General features: G+C 58.5%; 1 protein-coding gene across 2 annotated transcripts; it reads right to left on the bottom strand.

Moving 5' to 3' along the window:
• Positions 1-9354: 9354 nt before the first annotated feature.
• On the bottom strand, positions 9355-21276 carry LOC140711260 (SH3 domain and tetratricopeptide repeat-containing protein 1-like). Of its 2 annotated transcripts, XM_073014187.1 has the most exons (4): positions 19636-21276; positions 18315-18465; positions 16450-16572; positions 9355-11388 (listed from the first exon to the last, which is right to left on the bottom strand). In XM_073014187.1, the coding sequence occupies exons 1-4, from the start codon at positions 19767-19769 to the stop codon at positions 11134-11136; spliced, it is 663 nt and encodes a 220-aa protein (XP_072870288.1). In that variant the 5' UTR covers positions 19770-21276; the 3' UTR covers positions 9355-11133. The 2 variants fall into 2 exon arrangements, with proteins under 2 accessions (XP_072870288.1, XP_072870287.1); XM_073014186.1 differs by lacking the exons at positions 9355-11388; positions 16450-16572 and having other exon boundaries at positions 16579-18465.
• Between the last annotated feature and the right edge of the window lie 221 nt (positions 21277-21497).

Below are 21497 nucleotides of genomic sequence, written 5' to 3'. Positions count from 1 at the left end.
GGACCAATAGCCACCCCCTCTCCCCCCCCTTGGCTATTGGGAGCCACCTCGCAGGGGGGTGAGCCACCCCCCGCGAGGTGGGGACCAATAGCCACCCCCTCTCCCCCCCTTGGCTATTGGGAGCCACCTCGCAGGGGGGTGAGCCACCCCCCGCGAGGTGGGGACCAATAGCCACCCCCTCTCCCCCCCCTTGGCTATTGGGAGCCACCTCGCAGGGGGGTGAGCCACCCCCCGCGAGGTGGGGACCAATAGCCACCCCCCTCTCCCCCCCCTTGGCTATTGGGAGCCACCTCGCAGGGGGGTGAGCCACCCCCCGCGAGGTGGGGACCAATAGCCACCCCCTCTCCCCCCCCTTGGCTATTGGGAGCCACCTCGCAGGGGGGTGAGCCACCCCCCGCGAGGTGGGGACCAATAGCCACCCCCTCTCCCCCCCTTGGCTATTGGGAGCCACCTCGCAGGGGGGTGAGCCACCCCCCGCGAGGTGGGGACCAATAGCCACCCCCTCTCCCCCCCTTGGCTATTGGGAGCCACCTCGCAGGGGGGTGAGCCACCCCCCGCGAGGTGGGGACCAATAGCCACCCCCCTCTCCCCCCCTTGGCTATTGGGAGCCACCTCGCAGGGGGGTGAGCCACCCCCCGCGAGGTGGGGACCAATAGCCACCCCCTCTCCCCCCCTTGGCTATTGGGAGCCACCTCGCAGGGGGGTGAGCCACCCCCCGCGAGGTGGGGACCAATAGCCACCCCCTCTCCCCCCCTTGGCTATTGGGAGCCACCTCGCAGGGGGGTGAGCCACCCCCCGCGAGGTGGGGACCAATAGCCACCCCCTCTCCCCCCCTTGGCTATTGGGAGCCACCTCGCAGGGGGGTGAGCCACCCCCCGCGAGGTGGGGACCAATAGCCACCCCCTCTCCCCCCCTTGGCTATTGGGAGCCACCTCGCAGGGGGGTGAGCCACCCCCCGCGAGGTGGGGACCAATAGCCACCCCCTCTCCCCCCCTTGGCTATTGGGAGCCACCTCGCAGGGGGGTGAGCCACCCCCCGCGAGGTGGGGACCAATAGCCACCCCCTCTCCCCCCCTTGGCTATTGGGAGCCACCTCGCAGGGGGGTGAGCCACCCCCCGCGAGGTGGGGACCAATAGCCACCCCCTCTCCCCCCCTTGGCTATTGGGAGCCACCTCGCAGGGGGGTGAGCCACCCCCCGCGAGGTGGGGACCAATAGCCACCCCCTCTCCCCCCCTTGGCTATTGGGAGCCACCTCGCAGGGGGGTGAGCCACCCCCCGCGAGGTGGGGACCAATAGCCACCCCCTCTCCCCCCCTTGGCTATTGGGAGCCACCTCGCAGGGGGGTGAGCCACCCCCCGCGAGGTGGGGACCAATAGCCACCCCCTCTCCCCCCCTTGGCTATTGGGAGCCACCTCGCAGGGGGGTGAGCCACCCCCCGCGAGGTGGGGACCAATAGCCACCCCCTCTCCCCCCCTTGGCTATTGGGAGCCACCTCGCAGGGGGGTGAGCCACCCCCCGCGAGGTGGGGACCAATAGCCACCCCCTCTCCCCCCCTTGGCTATTGGGAGCCACCTCGCAGGGGGGTGAGCCACCCCCCGCGAGGTGGGGACCAATAGCCACCCCCTCTCCCCCCCTTGGCTATTGGGAGCCACCTCGCAGGGGGGTGAGCCACCCCCCGCGAGGTGGGGACCAATAGCCACCCCCTCTCCCCCCCTTGGCTATTGGGAGCCACCTCGCAGGGGGGTGAGCCACCCCCCGCGAGGTGGGGACCAATAGCCACCCCCTCTCCCCCCCTTGGCTATTGGGAGCCACCTCGCAGGGGGGTGAGCCACCCCCCGCGAGGTGGGGACCAATAGCCACCCCCTCTCCCCCCCTTGGCTATTGGGAGCCACCTCGCAGGGGGGTGAGCCACCCCCCGCGAGGTGGGGACCAATAGCCACCCCCTCTCCCCCCCTTGGCTATTGGGAGCCACCTCGCAGGGGGGTGAGCCACCCCCCGCGAGGTGGGGACCAATAGCCACCCCCTCTCCCCCCCTTGGCTATTGGGAGCCACCTCGCAGGGGGGTGAGCCACCCCCCGCGAGGTGGGGACCAATAGCCACCCCCTCTCCCCCCCTTGGCTATTGGGAGCCACCTCGCAGGGGGGTGAGCCACCCCCCGCGAGGTGGGGACCAATAGCCACCCCCTCTCCCCCCCTTGGCTATTGGGAGCCACCTCGCAGGGGGGTGAGCCACCCCCCGCGAGGTGGGGACCAATAGCCACCCCCTCTCCCCCCCTTGGCTATTGGGAGCCACCTCGCAGGGGGGTGAGCCACCCCCCGCGAGGTGGGGACCAATAGCCACCCCCTCTCCCCCCCTTGGCTATTGGGAGCCACCTCGCAGGGGGGTGAGCCACCCCCCGCGAGGTGGGGACCAATAGCCACCCCCTCTCCCCCCCTTGGCTATTGGGAGCCACCTCGCAGGGGGGTGAGCCACCCCCCGCGAGGTGGGGACCAATAGCCACCCCCTCTCCCCCCCTTGGCTATTGGGAGCCACCTCGCAGGGGGGTGAGCCACCCCCCGCGAGGTGGGGACCAATAGCCACCCCCTCTCCCCCCCTTGGCTATTGGGAGCCACCTCGCAGGGGGGTGAGCCACCCCCCGCGAGGTGGGGACCAATAGCCACCCCCTCTCCCCCCCTTGGCTATTGGGAGCCACCTCGCAGGGGGGTGAGCCACCCCCCGCGAGGTGGGGACCAATAGCCACCCCCTCTCCCCCCCTTGGCTATTGGGAGCCACCTCGCAGGGGGGTGAGCCACCCCCCGCGAGGTGGGGACCAATAGCCACCCCCTCTCCCCCCCTTGGCTATTGGGAGCCACCTCGCAGGGGGGTGAGCCACCCCCCGCGAGGTGGGGACCAATAGCCACCCCCTCTCCCCCCCTTGGCTATTGGGAGCCACCTCGCAGGGGGGTGAGCCACCCCCCGCGAGGTGGGGACCAATAGCCACCCCCTCTCCCCCCCTTGGCTATTGGGAGCCACCTCGCAGGGGGGTGAGCCACCCCCCGCGAGGTGGGGACCAATAGCCACCCCCTCTCCCCCCCTTGGCTATTGGGAGCCACCTCGCAGGGGGGTGAGCCACCCCCCGCGAGGTGGGGACCAATAGCCACCCCCTCTCCCCCCCTTGGCTATTGGGAGCCACCTCGCAGGGGGGTGAGCCACCCCCCGCGAGGTGGGGACCAATAGCCACCCCCTCTCCCCCCCTTGGCTATTGGGAGCCACCTCGCAGGGGGGTGAGCCACCCCCCGCGAGGTGGGGACCAATAGCCACCCCCTCTCCCCCCCTTGGCTATTGGGAGCCACCTCGCAGGGGGGTGAGCCACCCCCCGCGAGGTGGGGACCAATAGCCACCCCCTCTCCCCCCCTTGGCTATTGGGAGCCACCTCGCAGGGGGGTGAGCCACCCCCCGCGAGGTGGGGACCAATAGCCACCCCCTCTCCCCCCCTTGGCTATTGGGAGCCACCTCGCAGGGGGGTGAGCCACCCCCCGCGAGGTGGGGACCAATAGCCACCCCCTCTCCCCCCCTTGGCTATTGGGAGCCACCTCGCAGGGGGGTGAGCCACCCCCCGCGAGGTGGGGACCAATAGCCACCCCCTCTCCCCCCCTTGGCTATTGGGAGCCACCTCGCAGGGGGGTGAGCCACCCCCCGCGAGGTGGGGACCAATAGCCACCCCCTCTCCCCCCCTTGGCTATTGGGAGCCACCTCGCAGGGGGGTGAGCCACCCCCCGCGAGGTGGGGACCAATAGCCACCCCCTCTCCCCCCCTTGGCTATTGGGAGCCACCTCGCAGGGGGGTGAGCCACCCCCCGCGAGGTGGGGACCAATAGCCACCCCCTCTCCCCCCCTTGGCTATTGGGAGCCACCTCGCAGGGGGGTGAGCCACCCCCCGCGAGGTGGGGACCAATAGCCACCCCCTCTCCCCCCCTTGGCTATTGGGAGCCACCTCGCAGGGGGGTGAGCCACCCCCCGCGAGGTGGGGACCAATAGCCACCCCCTCTCCCCCCCTTGGCTATTGGGAGCCACCTCGCAGGGGGGTGAGCCACCCCCCGCGAGGTGGGGACCAATAGCCACCCCCTCTCCCCCCCTTGGCTATTGGGAGCCACCTCGCAGGGGGGTGAGCCACCCCCCGCGAGGTGGGGACCAATAGCCACCCCCTCTCCCCCCCTTGGCTATTGGGAGCCACCTCGCAGGGGGGTGAGCCACCCCCCGCGAGGTGGGGACCAATAGCCACCCCCTCTCCCCCCCTTGGCTATTGGGAGCCACCTCGCAGGGGGGTGAGCCACCCCCCGCGAGGTGGGGACCAATAGCCACCCCCTCTCCCCCCCTTGGCTATTGGGAGCCACCTCGCAGGGGGGTGAGCCACCCCCCGCGAGGTGGGGACCAATAGCCACCCCCTCTCCCCCCCTTGGCTATTGGGAGCCACCTCGCAGGGGGGTGAGCCACCCCCCGCGAGGTGGGGACCAATAGCCACCCCCTCTCCCCCCCTTGGCTATTGGGAGCCACCTCGCAGGGGGGTGAGCCACCCCCCGCGAGGTGGGGACCAATAGCCACCCCCTCTCCCCCCCTTGGCTATTGGGAGCCACCTCGCAGGGGGGTGAGCCACCCCCCGCGAGGTGGGGACCAATAGCCACCCCCTCTCCCCCCCTTGGCTATTGGGAGCCACCTCGCAGGGGGGTGAGCCACCCCCCGCGAGGTGGGGACCAATAGCCACCCCCTCTCCCCCCCTTGGCTATTGGGAGCCACCTCGCAGGGGGGTGAGCCACCCCCCGCGAGGTGGGGACCAATAGCCACCCCCTCTCCCCCCCTTGGCTATTGGGAGCCACCTCGCAGGGGGGTGAGCCACCCCCCGCGAGGTGGGGACCAATAGCCACCCCCTCTCCCCCCCTTGGCTATTGGGAGCCACCTCGCAGGGGGGTGAGCCACCCCCCGCGAGGTGGGGACCAATAGCCACCCCCTCTCCCCCCCTTGGCTATTGGGAGCCACCTCGCAGGGGGGTGAGCCACCCCCCGCGAGGTGGGGACCAATAGCCACCCCCTCTCCCCCCCTTGGCTATTGGGAGCCACCTCGCAGGGGGGTGAGCCACCCCCCGCGAGGTGGGGACCAATAGCCACCCCCTCTCCCCCCCTTGGCTATTGGGAGCCACCTCGCAGGGGGGTGAGCCACCCCCCGCGAGGTGGGGACCAATAGCCACCCCCTCTCCCCCCCTTGGCTATTGGGAGCCATGGTGGTCTCACAGCCTATTTAGAATATTGTGAGTAGAATCGTCTCCTCCTCTGCAAATAATGAACTATTTCACTGACGGGTGTGCATCTTCAGTGCATTGCTCAGGAAACAATGGTATAATTATTTATTAAATATGAAGAATCAATTTTAATAATTATCAGTAATACTATCAATTAATATTTTACTATTAATATTGATGATGATTTTAAATAGATGATGGATGTCAGAAATTAATTTTTAATAATTATGTCATTTATTAATATTAATTGGTAATTTTTTTTGCCAGTATCGCTTAGTATTGATTTAAGTAACATTAATTGTTGATATCATATTTTATTATTAATAATGTTATTAATTATTAATGCTAATATTACAATTTTTAATCGGTATTAATATTTAGTATCTTTATTGTCATTATTAATGACAATGATTATTATTAATTTTATTATAGTTATTAATATTAATAATTAATGGACTTCTTCCTGATATCCGGTGTGGAGAAGTTGATTTTACTCCCAATATCGCAGAAAGTGTACATTCCTCTATGATGTTGTTCCTAATAACCAGAGGGTAGAGGATGACATAATTGAATCTACCACAGTGTTTTTACATCCTTTCGGTCCTTTTATTCCTTCTATCCAGGGTGCGAGAGGATGATATTACTCCCAGTATCACAAGGTGCGTGGACCTCCATTTTGATATTTTCCCTCACATCCAGTCGGGGAGAGGAAGATATTACTAATAGCCAGCCGGGGAGAGGAAGATATCATCCCCAATATCACAGGGATGTACATCCCCTTTTGATATTGTTCCTTATATCCTGGGATGGACAAGATAATACTAGTGGCAATATCGCAGGGGTTTTACACACCCACTCTGCTTTTGTTCCGAATAACATGATATGACTCTTAGTATCACGGGGGGGTACATCCTCCTGTGATAGTGTTTCTTATATTCAAAGGAAGAGAATATTACTCCCAATATCGCAGGGTTTGTACACATTTCCTGCGATATTGTTCCTAATATCCCGAAGAGGAGAGCATAATATTTCTCTCAATATCTCAGCGGGTGTACACCTCATTTCTAATATTTTTCATAATATCCAAGATGGGAGAGGATGATAAGACTCCCAACATGCCAAGAAGTGTACAGCCGCCTGTGATATAGTTCCTAACATCCAGGTGGGGATAGGAGGATATTATTGCCCATATCGCACAAGTTGTAAAACCCCTTCGATATTTAGCCTACGAACCTGAGGGAAGAGGATGATATTACTCCCAATATCGAAGAAGGTGTACACCCCCCCTGAGACACTGCACCCAATATCCACGTTGGGTGACGATGACATTATGCCCAATATAGCAAGGGATGTACACAATCCCTGGAATATTGTTCCTTATATCTAGAGTGGGAGAAGACGCTATTACTCCCAATAACGCAGGGGCTGTGGCTGTACACCCCTTCTGTGATATTATTCTTAGTATCTTAGGCAATAGAGGATGATACTACACCCAATATTGCAGGAGGAGTACACCCACCCAGTGATGTTGTTCTTAAGGTACTCCACCTCCCTCCACCAGGGATATCGTTTCTAATATCCAGGGGAAGAGAGGATAACATTATGCCCAATATTGCAGGGGAGTGTACACATCCTCTGTGATGTTGTTCCTAGTATCCAAAGGTACAGACGATGATGTTACTGGCCATATTGCAGGGGGTGTACACCCTTCTGTGATATCATTTTTGGCATTCAGTTGGGGAAAGGATAACATGAATCCCAGTATCTCTGACGGTGTACAGACCCGTGTGATGTAGTTCCTAATGTACAGGGGAAAGAGAAGAATATTGGTCTCAATATCGCAGGGGGTGTGACCACCCTGCCCCCTGTATGTTGTTCCTAATATGCAGCGGGGTGGAGGCTGATAGTGCTCCCAATATCCCAGAAGGTGCACACACACCTGTGATATAGTGCCTAATATCCAGCGGGAAAGAGGCTGATTTTACTTTCGATATCGCAGTGGGTGTACACCGCCCCCAACCCTGGGGTATCGTTCCTAATATCCAGGCAGGAAGAAGATGACATGACTGACAATATCGAAGGGGGTGGACAACTCTTCTGTGATATGGTTCCTGATATCCAGGGGGTGAATGGATGTTATTACTCCCAATAACGTAGGAACCGTACAGCCACCCTGGGATTTTGTCCTTAATAACCACAGGGGATAGGTGATATTACTACCAACATTGCAAGGGGTGTACACCCTCCTGTGATATTGTTTCTTATATCCAGGAAAGGAGAAGATGGTATTACTACCAATATTGAAGAGATATACAACCGCCATGGGATATTGTTCTAAAGATACAGGTTGAAAGAGGATGAGACTCCATCCAATATAACAAGGGGTGTACATCCCGCCTGTGATGTAAATCGTAAAACCTAGAAGAAGAGAGAATGACATTGCTTCCAAAAACACGGGGTGTACACCCACCCTGTGACATCGTTCCTGTCATCTAAAGATAGAGATGATGATATTACTCCCACCACCAGAGAAGGTACACACTCCCCTGTGATATTGTTCCTCATAACTTGGGGGAGAGCATGAGATTACTTCCAGTATGACAGTGGCTTGACACCCAGTCTGTGATATTGGTTCTGCACACCAACTCTGTGCCCCTCGTTTCCCATGCGTTCTCTCCACACTTTTGGAACCTCGGGGGAGGCTTTGTCTTTGGTTACAGATGAAGAGACGAAGGGTCTGAGAGGTTAAGCAAGTTTGTTACTGGAAAGTGGTTCCGATCCAGACCCCAAGAGAGGTTTCTTGGATCTCACAGAAGAAAGAATTCCGGGCGAGTCCATAAAGTGAAAGCAAGTTTATTAGGAAAGAAAAGGAATAAAAGCATGGCTACTCTGGCCGGGCGCAGCGGCTCACTCCTGGAATCCTATAACTTTGGGATGCCGAGGCAGGTGGATCACCTGACGTGAGAAGTTCGAGACCAGCCTGGTCCAACATGGCAAAACCCTGTCGCCACTAAAATACAAAAGATTAACTGGGCGTGGTGGCAGGTGTCTATAATCCCAGCTACTAGGAAGGCTGAGGCAGGAGAATCGCTTGAACCCAGGAGGTGGAGGTTGTAGTGAGCCAAGATCACGCCACTGCATTCCAGTTCGGCCAACAGAGCGAGACTCCATCTCAAAAAAAAAAAAGAAAAGAAAAGAAAAGAAAATAAAGAATGGCTGCTCCACAGGCAGAGAGGCACCAAAGGTCGCTGGTTGCCCATTTTCATGGTTATTTCTTGATCATATGCTAAACAAGGGTTGGACTATTCATGAGTGTTCTAGGAAAGGGGTGGGCAATTCCCAGAAATGAGAGTTTCTGTCCTCCCGTCTGAGACCATGTAGGGAAACCTCCAGATGTTGCCATGGCATCTGTAAACTGTCGCGGTGCTGGTGGGAGTGTCATGTAGTAGCTAATGCGTTATAATTAGCACATAATGAGCCGTGAGGACAATCAGAGGTCACTCTCGTGGCCATCTTGGGTTTGGTGGGCTTTGGCCGACTTTACTGCAACCCGCTTTATCAGGAAGGTCTTTATGACCTGTATCTTGTACCGACCTCCTATCTCATCCTGTGACTAAGAATACCCAGCCTCCTGGGAATGCGGCCCAGCAGGTCTCAGCCTCCCTTTACCCAGCCCCCATTCAAGATGGAGTCGCTCTGGTTCACGTGCCTCTGACAAGTTGGCCTGGGTTGAGTGTTCCCTAGTGTGTGGTTGTTGGAGCTGTTCCTAGGAGTAAGAGGTATTGTCAGTAGGAAACAGGCCTCTGTTAGCCCGGGGGCTGGCACTCTGCCCCATTATATCGGCCTCATTTTAGTGGTGACAAAACTGGGGCTCAGAGACATCAACTCCCTCATCCCGAACCCCCAGACTGTCAGTGGTGGGCTGGGGTTTGAATGTGGGGCTTGAAGACCCCTCATCTCCTCTGGTCCCCCAGACTCTGCTGCCCAAGAGGAACAGGATCCCAGGATCCAGGCCCCTCATGGCACCAGCCAGGGTGGGCATAGATGGGGAGGCAGAGTTCCAAAGCCTCCCGGACTCTGAAGCAGGTCAGGGACAAAGAGCAACCCGGACCTACGGGCCCCACCCCGAGAAGAATGGCTGCAGGCCCGGCCCAGCGGGCAGGAGGTCTGTGTCCTCACTCAACGTGACGGCGCTTCCGGCTGCTCCAGCCAGGCCGTGCTGTCTTCACGTTTCCAATCATGCGGCCTCCCCTCCAATTCCCAAACCCAACCCACAGAGACAGCGATCTGGGGTCCACGTGAGGTTTGTCAGCAGCTCTGACCCGCTGCTTCCCGCCAGCCCCGCGGCCGGTTCTGGAAAGCTCTCTGCTGCCCCCTGGTGGGGAGGCTTAGGGTAGGGCTCTGGCTGCAAGCATGGGGTCCCAGAACCTCCTGGCTCTGTCACCTCTGCTGGGTGGAAAACCAACCCAGGACTGAACCAGTGACACCTGTGGCGCTCCCAGAACCTCCTGGCTCTGTCACCTCTGCTGGGTGGAAAACCAACCCAGGGCTGAAGCAGCAGATGGGTGCCTGATTCCTTATTATCAGAGCGCTGCCCACTGGCAAGTCTCTCTCCGGACCTCAGCTTCCCCTTCCATTAAACGAGGGGCTTGGGGGATACCAAGGAGGGGTAACTGCTTAGTGAGGATGGGAGGTTTCTTCTGGGGAGATGAATACATTTTGAAACTAGATGGTGTGGGTGGTTGCACAGCACTGTGAATGTACAAATGCCACCACATTATTTGCGTTGAAAGAGTTAATTGCATGCGATGTGAAAATCACCTCATTTAAAGTGTTTAAAAGAGGGGTCTGGGAGAGTGCAGTGTGACAATCACGTGGGACACCCACAGTCTCTGAACGTCAGTTTCCTTGCGTAAACTGGCAAAGAGACCGTGTGAACTGTATTCCCTGGGGCCAAGAGATTCCAAGAAAGAAAACCTGGGATTCCTGGGACTGGGATGAGGGCCGGGGTCCGGAAGGGGAGGGTGTGGGTGGGGACAGCTGGGGGGCAGCCCAGATAAGGCTTTCAATACAGGGTAGCAGCGTCTACACAGGCGAAGATCCCTGCATCTCACTTCCCGCAGGGCTGACCAGTGGCCAGAGGTGGGACTGGCCAGGCTCGGCCCAACCAAGTCTGGGAGCAAAGGACACTGAGTGAGGGATCCCCGGGGCCACCCTCACTGGCCTGCGGCTCTCCTGACACCACGAGAGAGGTCCAGGAGCTGACCTTGGGTCCTAATGGGGGACACCTTCCTGGCTGCAGGCTGGCAGGGTGGTGTGGTGGTCAGTGTACTGGGCTCTGCGTGTCTGCCTCTACCTGCTGTGTGACGGTGGGCCAGATACCTAACCTCTCTGTGCCTCTAGTTCTTCAATGGCGAACAGGGACACTAGCAGCTCCCACATCCGGGCACAGTGGCCTGAAGGTTAAAGGCAAGGGTGGCACGAGACCTACCGCAAGAACTCTGAGCAGGGAGAGCAGGGAGCTGCCCAGAGTTCAATCACCATCTCCACTCTGGCCGCCGAGGAAACCAAGGCTCATGGTGACCTGGCCCAGGTCTGTTGGACTCACGGTCCTTCTCATCCCCAAGATCAGAGGGCTGCCACCAGGGAAGCAGCTGTCCCCTAGACACAGCCCAGGAAGCACACAGGGAAGGATGCCATGGGGACTTCGGTATGTTTTTGCAAAAAAAAAAAAAAAAATTTATTGCTATTTGAACCCTGCTTTTATGCTTCCATTACCCAGAAAATGAGCTACGGGAGACACCAGGAGAGGCAGGAGATCATCCTCCTTGCACAAAACCCACTCCCCCTCAGATACTGTCCTCAGCGAGGGTGGCTGGAGACCAACCAGGGGGTCCACCCGCAGAGTGGCAGAGGAGGTAGGTTGACCCTGTGGACGCTGAGCTCTGTGGCGAAGGTCCTGGCCTTCTGGTAGAAGAAGAGCGACTTCTCGCAGTCCAGGAGGAAGTTGTGGGAGATGGTGGCTGGCCGCGTGTAGATCTTCAGCTGTGCCTTGTTGCCCAGGTCCACGGCGGCTGCCAGTGCCAGCTGGTAGTACCCGGCTGCATCAAACGGGTCCTGAAGGGGACAGGTCATGGTCAGCAAAAGGGGGACTCGGAGCCTGTCTTCCCAGAGGCCGTTCCTGTCTCCAGGTCATTCCACATGTCCATCCGATGCTGGCTCACCCCATGAGCCCCGAAGCCTGTGACACTGCTGTGGTCTCAGCTGCAGGAGGTGGGGATGACCCTGACACCCCCGGAAGCCTTCCTGACTGCCCCTACACCCCACTCACCCCAAGCCTCCTGCCCCAGTGCCACTCTCTCTGCAGGCAGTGGCTGCTTTCCCCATGGGCTGAGGTCAGGGCAGATCTTGCCTGCTCTGAGAGTTCCATGCAGGACCCGTGGCTCCAAGCCACAGCAGGGGCATGGTGTTGAGTGACCCAGGCTCCCCTCTGGCCCCTGTCCATGCTAACCATTTCCAGGCCCTCCACGGGCCAGGCCAGGTACAAAACCATCTCACAGGTGTCCTCTCTGGCAATGTTCCCTGAAATATTGACGGAGTGTGACTCCCCAGACATCCACTCCCATTTTCAATGCGTCTTTGGCTCAAACTCACCATCCCTGGGTTGGGATGCCATCTCCCAGACCTCCTCCTTGACCCTCCCATCCCCCACCCGGCTTCTCCCCAGGCACCTCCTCCACATGGGGTCACCCAAAGGACCTCTCTAAGACCCATGCCTGGCCTGTCCCTCTTTACCATCTCAAGATGGCTCCCAGGGCCAATGACAAAGTCCAACATGCAGCAGTCCATTCCTTCACTGCCCCGCCCCACACACGGAGCAGGGGCGTGAGAAGGCCCCGAGTCACTGCCACTGCTCATCCAATGCCCCCTGGCCCAACCGAACACTGGACTCTGTGCTGGGTGCATGGTTGAGCCTAACGTCCTTGCTTCCAGTCTGAGGGTCCTGGGAGTGAACACTGACCACGCAGGGTGGCCCGGGCTGTGGTAGAGGGAAGCCCAGACTCAGCCGGGGGTGGAAGGCAAAGGCTTCCTGAAGGGGTGGGGGCTTCCCAACTAAACAGGAAGGAGCCAGCCAATACATATGTCTCTGCGTGTGCCTGTGCATGTGAATGTGCGTGTTTGTGTTCCTGTGCGTGCATGTCCCTGTGTGTGTGCCTGTGTGCATGCCTGTGTGTGCATGTCTGCGTGCGCATGTCTGTGCGTGTGCGCCTGTGTGTGCCTGTGCCTGTGCCTGTGTGCATTTGCGTGTGCATTTCCATGTGCCTGTAGTGTGTGCAGCAGCTAGTGAGTGACAGCGTGAGCCAGTAAACACCTAATCCACACTATTCCAGGGCTCACTCTCATGTGTAGACTAAAGGGGACCCCATTTTAGAGGCAATTGGCAAAGATGCCCATTTACCCCTGCTTCTCTGCCAGCCTTCCAGGTCCCATCCAGCCTGGCTTTTTCTCCCACTCCTCTGGGCCCTGGGTCCAGAGCCTCCTATACAAGGAGCAGGGTGTAGCCTTGGAAAGACAGCCGCCCTTGGGGAATTCCAAGGGGGCCTCCCTGTGGGAAGCTGGCCTGCACTGACAGCATAGTCACGATGAGGCCCAGAGGGCTGTGCATGGGAAGGAGGGCTGTGCATGGGAAGGAGGGCTGTGCATGGGAAGGAGGGCTGTGCATGGGAAGGAAGGCTGTGCATGGGAAGGAAGGCTGTGCATGGGAAGGAGGGCTGTGCATGGGAAGGAGGGTTGTGCATGGGAAGGAGGGCTGTGCATGGGAAGGAGGGCTGTGCATGGGAAGGAGGGTTGTGCATGGGAAGGAGGGCTGTGCATGGGAAGGAAGGCTGTGCATGGGAAGGAGGGCTGTGCATGGGAAGGAGGTGAAGGAGGCCTCTGTCCCTCGACCCCAACCATGGACTTTGGCCTCTCAGGTATTACTTGGCGCTTTCCTTTCTCCTGGACAGGCGGAGTGGGCGGCAGGCTTGACCAAGACAGATAAAGGCCTCTTCTGGGAGGTCCGTCCCCCTGGGTCTCAGTCGAGCCCCTTAGCGGTGAGCAGCGTCCCCCTGGGCCTGATACTTGGCACCTCCCTATCTGGCTGGGACTTGGGAGGCCACAGAAACCACGTCTGACCACCAGGTGTCGCCAGTACTGGGTGGGGGCCTCCCGGGCAGCCCCAGGCCTGCGGTGGAGTATACGGGGCAGGGTCTTAGGGCTGCCCCAGCTCCTCATGTTGTTCTAAGGCCCCCAAGATCTCGGCCCCTGGACTGGAGTGCCCTGGCACCTCAGCCCGTAAGGAGCACTGACACGAGGCTGGTGTGATGCTAAGGAGGGGCGGTGCCCGCTGGGCAGATGGGTGGAGACACCACAGATCTCAGTCCGCCAATCCCAGCTCTCCACCCCTGCAGGGCTGGGGGCAGAGGGAGCACAGCACCTCCCCTCGAGACACACCCGACCTAACAAGGCCTCAGCCTGGCTGGCTGGGGCCCCGCCCCACTGCACCTGCCCTGAGCTGGGGTTTCCCTGTCTGTGAACCCAATGGTAAGACACTGGTACCACCCCACCCTTCCTGGGTGATGTGAAGATTCAAGGTGTCTCGGGACTCCAGGAAGGAGTTGCTCAGTGCAGGCTGGCACCCTGGGCAGGCTTCCTAGAGGAGGCGCCAGGATTTCGGTTGGATCTTGCAACGTGGATTCAATGTGAGGATGATGCCGTCCTCTGAAATGTCACTCTCCCGACCCTGTTTTCTTTGTTAAATTCACCTTGACACTTGACTGTCAAGACTCAGCTTTGGTGTCACCTCCTCCAGGAGGGCCCCCTGACTACAATCCCCCTTCTTTACCCAGAGGCCACCATTACCCACTCATGTGTCAGCCTCCCTGGCTGAGACTGAGTTCTTGAGGGTGGGGCCTGGCCATCTGGGGAGCTGGGTTTTACCTGCTAACCTTGCCGGCTCCTCCAGCTGGGTGTAGAGCTCCAGGGAGGCCACTGGGCCATTCCTAAGAAAGGCTGGAACCCAGGCCTCTGGGGTCCGGGTGGAGATCCCACTCCAAGGGGGCTGGGAACACCCCGAGCCCTGCCCCTCCCACCCACCTTCAGGTCGTAGAAGATGATGTCACGGAGCACCAGGTACACCTTCACGTAGTAGAGGGTCTCCTCGTTGAACTCCAGCGGCGAGTTACAGAGCTAAATGGCCTTGAGGTAGAAGTGCTCCGCCAGCTTGCCATGGCCCAGCCGGTGGTGCAGGGCGGCCAGCCGGTGGTGCAGGGCGGCCAGCCGGTGGTAGGCCACGCGCTCGTTCAGCCGGTCCCCTGGGGTGCAGGCCAAAGGGGCAGGTGTGAGGATGTGGCTCCCTGGGACAGGGAGGGCACATGCCCCTCAGGAGCAGGTATACAGATCCCAGGCAGCACACCTGGCTTGTCTCCAGGCACCTGTGGTCACCTGGGCAGCTCTGGCCGTTCCCTTCCAGGTTCCCAGACTCACTTTCCCATCTGCAAAGCAGAACTAGTAAGGCCTGCCCCTGTCTACTGAGAGGCTTTGGCAAAGTCGGACTTGGATGGCCCAGCTCTGTGTCTACACATAGCCACCTGCCTTTGCTCACTGGTTTTAACCAGGGGAGCCCAAAAGCCATGCAGTCCAGGTGCTCCCGGGCTCCCCGGCTCCAGGCAACCCACAGACGTGACATCCGACTCCTCCTGGGTGTGTCATGATCAGAGCCCCCTACCTTGGGGAGTCAGCTGCACACCTACTGTGTACTGGGCCACGGGGCACAAGGCCCTGGGGCATGTGGCCTGCCTAGGGTTCCCTGTCTCTGGAGGGGGACAGACGACCCTGGCACAGCACCAGGGGATGCCCGGCCTTAAGGGGCAGACTGCTGGAAGGGGAACTGGGATTTTATCAGCCAGAGAGTCGTGTGGTTGATGAGGGTGGGAAGGGCACAAGAGAAAGGGAATGTGCCACTCAGCCTGGCACATACAGGGACCAACGAGATGCCTGGCATGTCTGGAAGGCAGAGGGCACACTGGGCGGCCCCTGTGGTCAGCAGCGGGAACAGGCAGAGGAAGCAGAGCTCAGTCAGGCAGGGAACTCTGCACTGCGTGAGAGACCTCGGGCTGTGCCCCACAGACGGACGGGGAAGCCAGTTGGGCAGATCTGCCTGCCTGGACAGGAGACCAGGAAAATCCAGCAGCTGTTTCAGCTCCTGCCCTGCAGACCTGGAGGCTGGGCTCTGGCAAAGTGTGGGTCCTGGCAGGGCGGGGGCTCAGGGGACTTGCCCAGAGTGATCCTGAGTGCTAGGGCCATGTAGGCAAACTCCAAGTCTTCCTGGGGCTCCTCCAGTGTGGCCAGCAGTGACACCAGCTTGTTGCACAGCTGTAGCTGCAGCTCCACCTTGCGGTTGTCCGTAGTCACTGCCGGGGCAGGGCCCGGTCCTACCACACAGGCAGGTGGGGTCAGTTTTTTCGCAGCACCCACCTTGCCCAGCGCCCTCCTCAGAGCTCAAACACGTGCTTGGAGCTTCCCACACCCCAGCTATCCCTGCACCTCGACACAGCTCTGTGCTCTGGGATAACACACAGTTCAGACATCCAAGTTGGGGGCTGAAGAGTCACCTGAGGCCCATCCAGCTACACCCGATAGCCTCAGACCAGCCTTTCCCACCTGGGCACCGGAGGTCTGACTGGGGGGAGCCAGCACTCCTCTCTGCTCTAAAAACACCACATTGATCTGTGCCCAGGGCTGAGCCACACCGTGAGCTCAGAGGAAGGGAGAAGCCGTCCCACTTCGGGGTGCATGCAGACCTGGGCCTCCCACTGATATGCTGTGTGGCCTTTGACATGTCCCTGTGCCTCTCTGAGCCTCAGTTTCCTCATCTGGAAGATGGGGACAGGACTTCCCACTCATGGTTGCTTGAGGTCATCAGGTACAAGGGTAGAGCCATTGTCACGTCCAGGCCCCGAGCGTTTGTCCCAGGCAGGGTCATGGTCAATATCATTCCCGGTGAGACCACTTGGAAACTCATCATGTGCATGGGTGGCCCTGCCTCCATTTGGGAGGCCTCTACCCTGCCACACCTGTGTCTCGGCCCTCCAGGTGCCCCACTGAGGCCCACCCACATCAGCCCACAGGCCAGCTCACCCAGTAGAAGGACATGCCTTCCTCCCGCTCCCAGGCCCCATTGAAGAAGATGTCTCCAGCTGCCTCAAACAGCTCCAGCCCCAGGTTGAGGTTGCCTGTGTACAGGTCCACATTCTGTGCCACCTGAAAGGAGACAGAAGTTCCCTCAAGACCCACACCTAGCGAGGTGGCTACGCGCACCTTTGCCAGGCTCCTTCCCCTCACACACTACAGGTACACTTGAGCATTTTTCAGACCCTGTGCATGAGGGCTGCCCCCACCACTGGCATGAGGACAATGAACTGATGCTCCTGAGTGCCAGGAGGTGACTGAGCAGCTGCAGCCCAGGAGCCCGACACCTGTGAATCCTACCACCAGGGCTAGCCCTAGCCCACTCCCCCTGCACTCAAACCAGTCTCCGTGGCCCCCAGATTGCTGGGAGCCCAGCCTCTGGCTCCTTTCTGCGTTGTCACATGCCTGCCACATCAGCAGTGTTTCAGTGTTTGTGGGTGGGCCTGGTCCCCTCTTGGCCATGAGCTCTTGATCCCTCTCCTCAGCTCAAGGAGGTGTGCAGCAGGTGCTCAATAATGAAAGCTTCACCAGGCTCGTGGACTTCACAATTTGTTCCAGATCACACTGTGTTTGGGAAAGCCTCTGAAAACAGCCACTGTGATAGATTCCTTTTGTAAGGAGATGTGCCACGTGTCGCTTGGAGCAAGTTCTTCTGTGTGTTAACTGAGTGGTCACATTATTTGAGCATGTACTGTATACCAGCAAGTGCTGTGCACTGTGAGGGGCCGTGCCTCTGCCCTCAGGGAGAAGATGCTGGCCACCGGGGGAGGATGTGAGGGAACCAGTTGGAGGGAGGGAAAAGGCACACAACAGGTGCTCAGCAGTGGCTTAGGAATGAGTGGATGGATGGATGAATGGATGAGGAGATGTAGACACATGGATGGATGGATGGGTGTGTGGATAGATTAATGCTGGGATGGATGGACGGACGGGTGGATGGATGGACGGACGGGTGGGTGGGTGGATGGGTGGATGGATGGGTGGGTGGAATGATGTGTGTATGTCTGGATGTATGTATGCGTGGGTAGATAATGTATGGATGGGTGGAGGGTAGATGATGTATGTACATGGGGATGGATAGATGGTGGATAGACGAATGTATGGATAAACAAATGGACAGATAGATGAATGGAGGGATGCATTAATAGGTAGATTGGTGGGTGGGTGGATGGATGAATGATTGATGGATGGACGAACGGTGAATGGATGGATGGGTGAGAGGATGGATGAATGGAAGGATCAATAGGTAGATGGATGATGGAAGGATGGATGATGGATGGATGAACAGGTGAATGGATGGATGATGGACAGATGAATGGAACAACAAGTGGATGGATGAAGGATGGATGAATGGATGGATGGATGGATGGATGGATGGATGGACAGATGAATGGAAGGATGGATGGATGGATAGATGGATGAATCATGGATGGATGGAAGGATGAACAGGTGGATGGATGGTTGATAGAAGGATGAATGGATGGATGGATGGATGAACGGGTGAATGGATGGATGATAAAAGGACGGATGGATGAATGGACAGAAGGATGGATGATGGCTAGAAGGATGAACAGGTAAATGGATGGATGATGGAAGGATGAACGGACAAACAGATGGATGAATGGTGGCTGAATGAATGGATGATAAAGGGATGGATGGATGAACAGGTGAATGGATGGATGGATGGAAGGATGAACAGGCGAGTGGATGGATGGAAGAATGAACAGATAAATAGGTGATGGAAGGATGAATGGATGGGTGGATGGACAGAGAGTGAATAGCACAGGGTTCCTCCTGCATCCCTTGCCACTCACCTGGATGTACAGGTCCACCAGCTCGCTCTGCCGCAGGATGTAATAGATCTTCCCTGCTTGCAGCCAGGCATGTGCCTCCTTCTCTTTCCTCTGGAGGTCAATGAAAATCCCCAGACTTCGTTTGGTGTAGTCCAGAGAGGATTTGTAGGCCCTGGAATCAGACACAGGTGTCAGAACAAGGGCTCTCATCCTCCTGGAACCAGTCTGCCTCCTCCCGTGGGTCTGGTGACAGATGAATCTGGCATGTGGGGACTGGGAACGGCCCTCTTGTGTGTGCAGTGTTCTGCCTTTCCCAGGCTGCTGGGAGGGCCAGGGTGAACACACACGGCATGGAAAAGATGAAGGACATCCTTCTGAGGGAATCGAGCATCATGCCGCCCTGTGGCAGGAGGAGTGTGCTAGTCCATCTCCCCTGCCTCCCAGACATGGCCGGTGTCTTCTCCAGACGCACCAGGAGCCGTTAGTGTTCAGAGGCCATCTAGGCTGATGGTTCTCAAGGTGTGCAGGCATCACAGTCACCCGGAGGCCTGTCCTTATAGCTTGCTGGCCCTGCCCCCAGAGCTTCCGGCTCCACCGGCCTGGGGCAGGCCCTAGAACTCCCACTTGCCACAAACTCCTAGGTGACATGGATGCTGCTCTACTGGTCCAGGGACTACACTTTGAGAAGCATGGCTCTAGCACACTGGCCCATTTTCCTTCTGTGAACCTGAGGTCAAGACCGGACTCAGTCTCCCAGGTCCCTGTGGAATCTGGCGGCTCCTCTGCTCTCTCAGTAAGTCCAACACTCAAGGGGCTGTGACTGCAGCAATGTCACTGGGCCCTATGGGTGGGGTGGCCAGGGCCATGGTTACCCCACCAGGTCAGGATGCTTGGAGGAAGCTGACTAGGCCAAATATGGGATGTGAGACCTTGAAACCCTGCCCCAGAGAAGCAGGTGACACAACTGGCTCTGTCTTCTGTGGGAGAGAAGCCACAGGTGGCTACTGTGGTCACATTTAAGGGGACAGATGAAGGCCAGGAGTGAAGATTCGGGGCAGGCACAGGTAAGATGACAAAAGCCACCATAGTAGGAAGAACAGCCCAGAGTGCACGTACTGCCTCTGCTGGGGTTGAGATGACCTTTGACCCAACAAGGGAGGCTCAAGCTGGGACTCACGGGCCAGCAGCAGCCCTGGGATGACCCCAGGCCGGCCAGCTCAAAGCATCTGATGCCAAAGCACCAAATGATCAAAAGGAGAGGGGCTGCTGGGCCCTGGGCCAGCTTCCCTGTGCCCCTCTCCCTGCCCGTCCCCACCTCCACCACTGCAAAGCCAGCCCTTACCGCTCCGTGCCCAGGGACAGGTAGACCTGACTGAAGGTCTCCAGGAGCTGCCCCTCCAGCACCTTGTCGGCCACCTTGCAGGCCAGGGAGAGCTGGAGATCGTGGTAGATGACGTACTGGGCCTCGCTGGGCATGACGGTGGCTGTAGAAGTAGCACAGTCACTGGACGGCCCGCAGTTGGTCTGGGCAGAAGGCAAAATGGAAGACGTTAGTCTCCCAGCATCGAAGTGAGGCTGGCTGTGCTCGGAGGCCCCTGCTTGCCTCCTTCACTCCTCTGTGAGCCTGGGCTCCATAGGCGGGCCGCCTGAGCACAGACAGGCTATGCACCTGCGCCAGGGCAGACGCTGAGCACACTGTGACATGGGCACATCTTGGTGCAGATGCTCATGGTACAGGCCGGCCTTCTTTACAACTCCCAGGGCCGAGGTTGTGGATGGACACAGAGTGAACAGCAGGGGCTCGGCCCCTGCACCAGGCCATCTATTTCTGCTTCACAAAGACCCTCTGGCCAGGACCAGGGCTGCCTTCAGCCTGAGCTGATGAGGCCAGGGGCACAAGTGGCCCCTGTCGCAGATAGAACCCTGAGAGAGCAAAGCCAAGCGTCATGTCTGCCACACACGGCATCATGTTGGGGGAATGGGATTCAAAGCCGGCCCCTGGCGTTCCCACACATGCTTCTCTCATGCAACCAGGCTCCCAAGCCACAGGCTCACTGGCCTCTCCCAAAGCCTGATTTTCTAGTGTCAGAAACATTCCGGAGATTAACATAGGAAACCAGGTACGCCGAATGGACATCTGTCACACACGCCACCCAACAACAGCCGAATACACAGTCCTCTCGAGCACCCATGGGACATTGCCCATGACAGACCATGTGCCAGGCCACAAAATGAGCCTCAGTGAATGGAGAAGGACTCAGACCAAAGCAGAGGTGTTCTTCAGCTGTACTGGCACAAAACTGGAAATCGACAGTGAAGAAAGTGTGGGAAATTCAAAAATATGTGAAAACTACACACTCCTAAACAACCAGTGAGTCAAAGAGACCATCAGGGAAACCGAAAACTAATTTGAGAAGAATGCAAACAAATGCACAGCCCCGGCCAGTGCGGTGGCTCACGCCTCTCATCCCAGCACTGTGGGAGGCCGAGGCGCGAGGATCGCTTGAGTCCAGGAGTTTGAGATCAGCCCAGGAAACATGGTGAAATCCCGTCTCTATATTAAAAAAAAAAAATACGGCTTGGCGGAGCAAGATGGCCGAATAGGAACAGCTCCAGTCTCCAACTCCCAGCGCGAGCGACACAGAAGACCGGCGATTTCTGCATTTTCAACTGAGGTACTGGGTTCATCTCACTGGGGAGTGCCAGACGATCGGTGCGGGTCAGCTGCTGCAGCCCGACCAGCGAGAGCTGAAGCAGGGCGAGGCATTGCCTCACCTGGAAAGCGCAAGGGGGAAGGGAATCCCTTTTCCTAGCCAGGGGAACTGAGACACACAACACCTGGAAAATCGGGTAACTCCCACCCCAATACTGCGCTTTAAGCAGACAGGCACACCAGGAGATCATATCCCACACCTGGCCGGGAGTGGCCCACACCCACGGAGCCTCCCTCATTGCTAGCACAGCAGTCTGTGATCTACCGGCAAGGCAGCAGCGAGGCTGGGGGAGGGGCGCCCGCCATTGCTGAGGCTTAAGTAGGTAAACAAAGCTGCTGGGAAGCTCGAACTGGGTGGAGCTCACAGCAGCTCAAGGAAACCTGCCTGTCTCTGTAGACTCCACCTCTGGGGACAGGGCACAGTAAATAATAACAAACGCAGCAGCTCTGCAGACGCAAACGACTCTGTCTGACAGCTTTGAAGAGAGCAG

Source organism: Chlorocebus sabaeus, unplaced genomic scaffold, assembly GCF_047675955.1.
Source record: "Chlorocebus sabaeus isolate Y175 unplaced genomic scaffold, mChlSab1.0.hap1 unalloc_scaffold_413, whole genome shotgun sequence".
NCBI lineage: Eukaryota > Metazoa > Chordata > Mammalia > Primates > Cercopithecidae > Chlorocebus > Chlorocebus sabaeus.
Note: the sequence above shows the minus strand (reverse complement) of the source record. Positions and strands in the feature narration are given on the sequence as shown.

Excerpts from the sequence above, each read along its gene's own strand:
- LOC140711260 (XM_073014186.1), bottom strand. The coding sequence starts at position 19,769 with ATGCCCAGCGAGGCCCAGTACGTCATCTACCACGATCTCCAGCTCTCC. Across the intron at positions 18,466-19,635 it reads CTGTCCCTGGGCACGGAGCG|GGCCTACAAATCCTCTCTGG; the intron begins GTAAGGGCTGGC and ends GTCTGATTCCAG.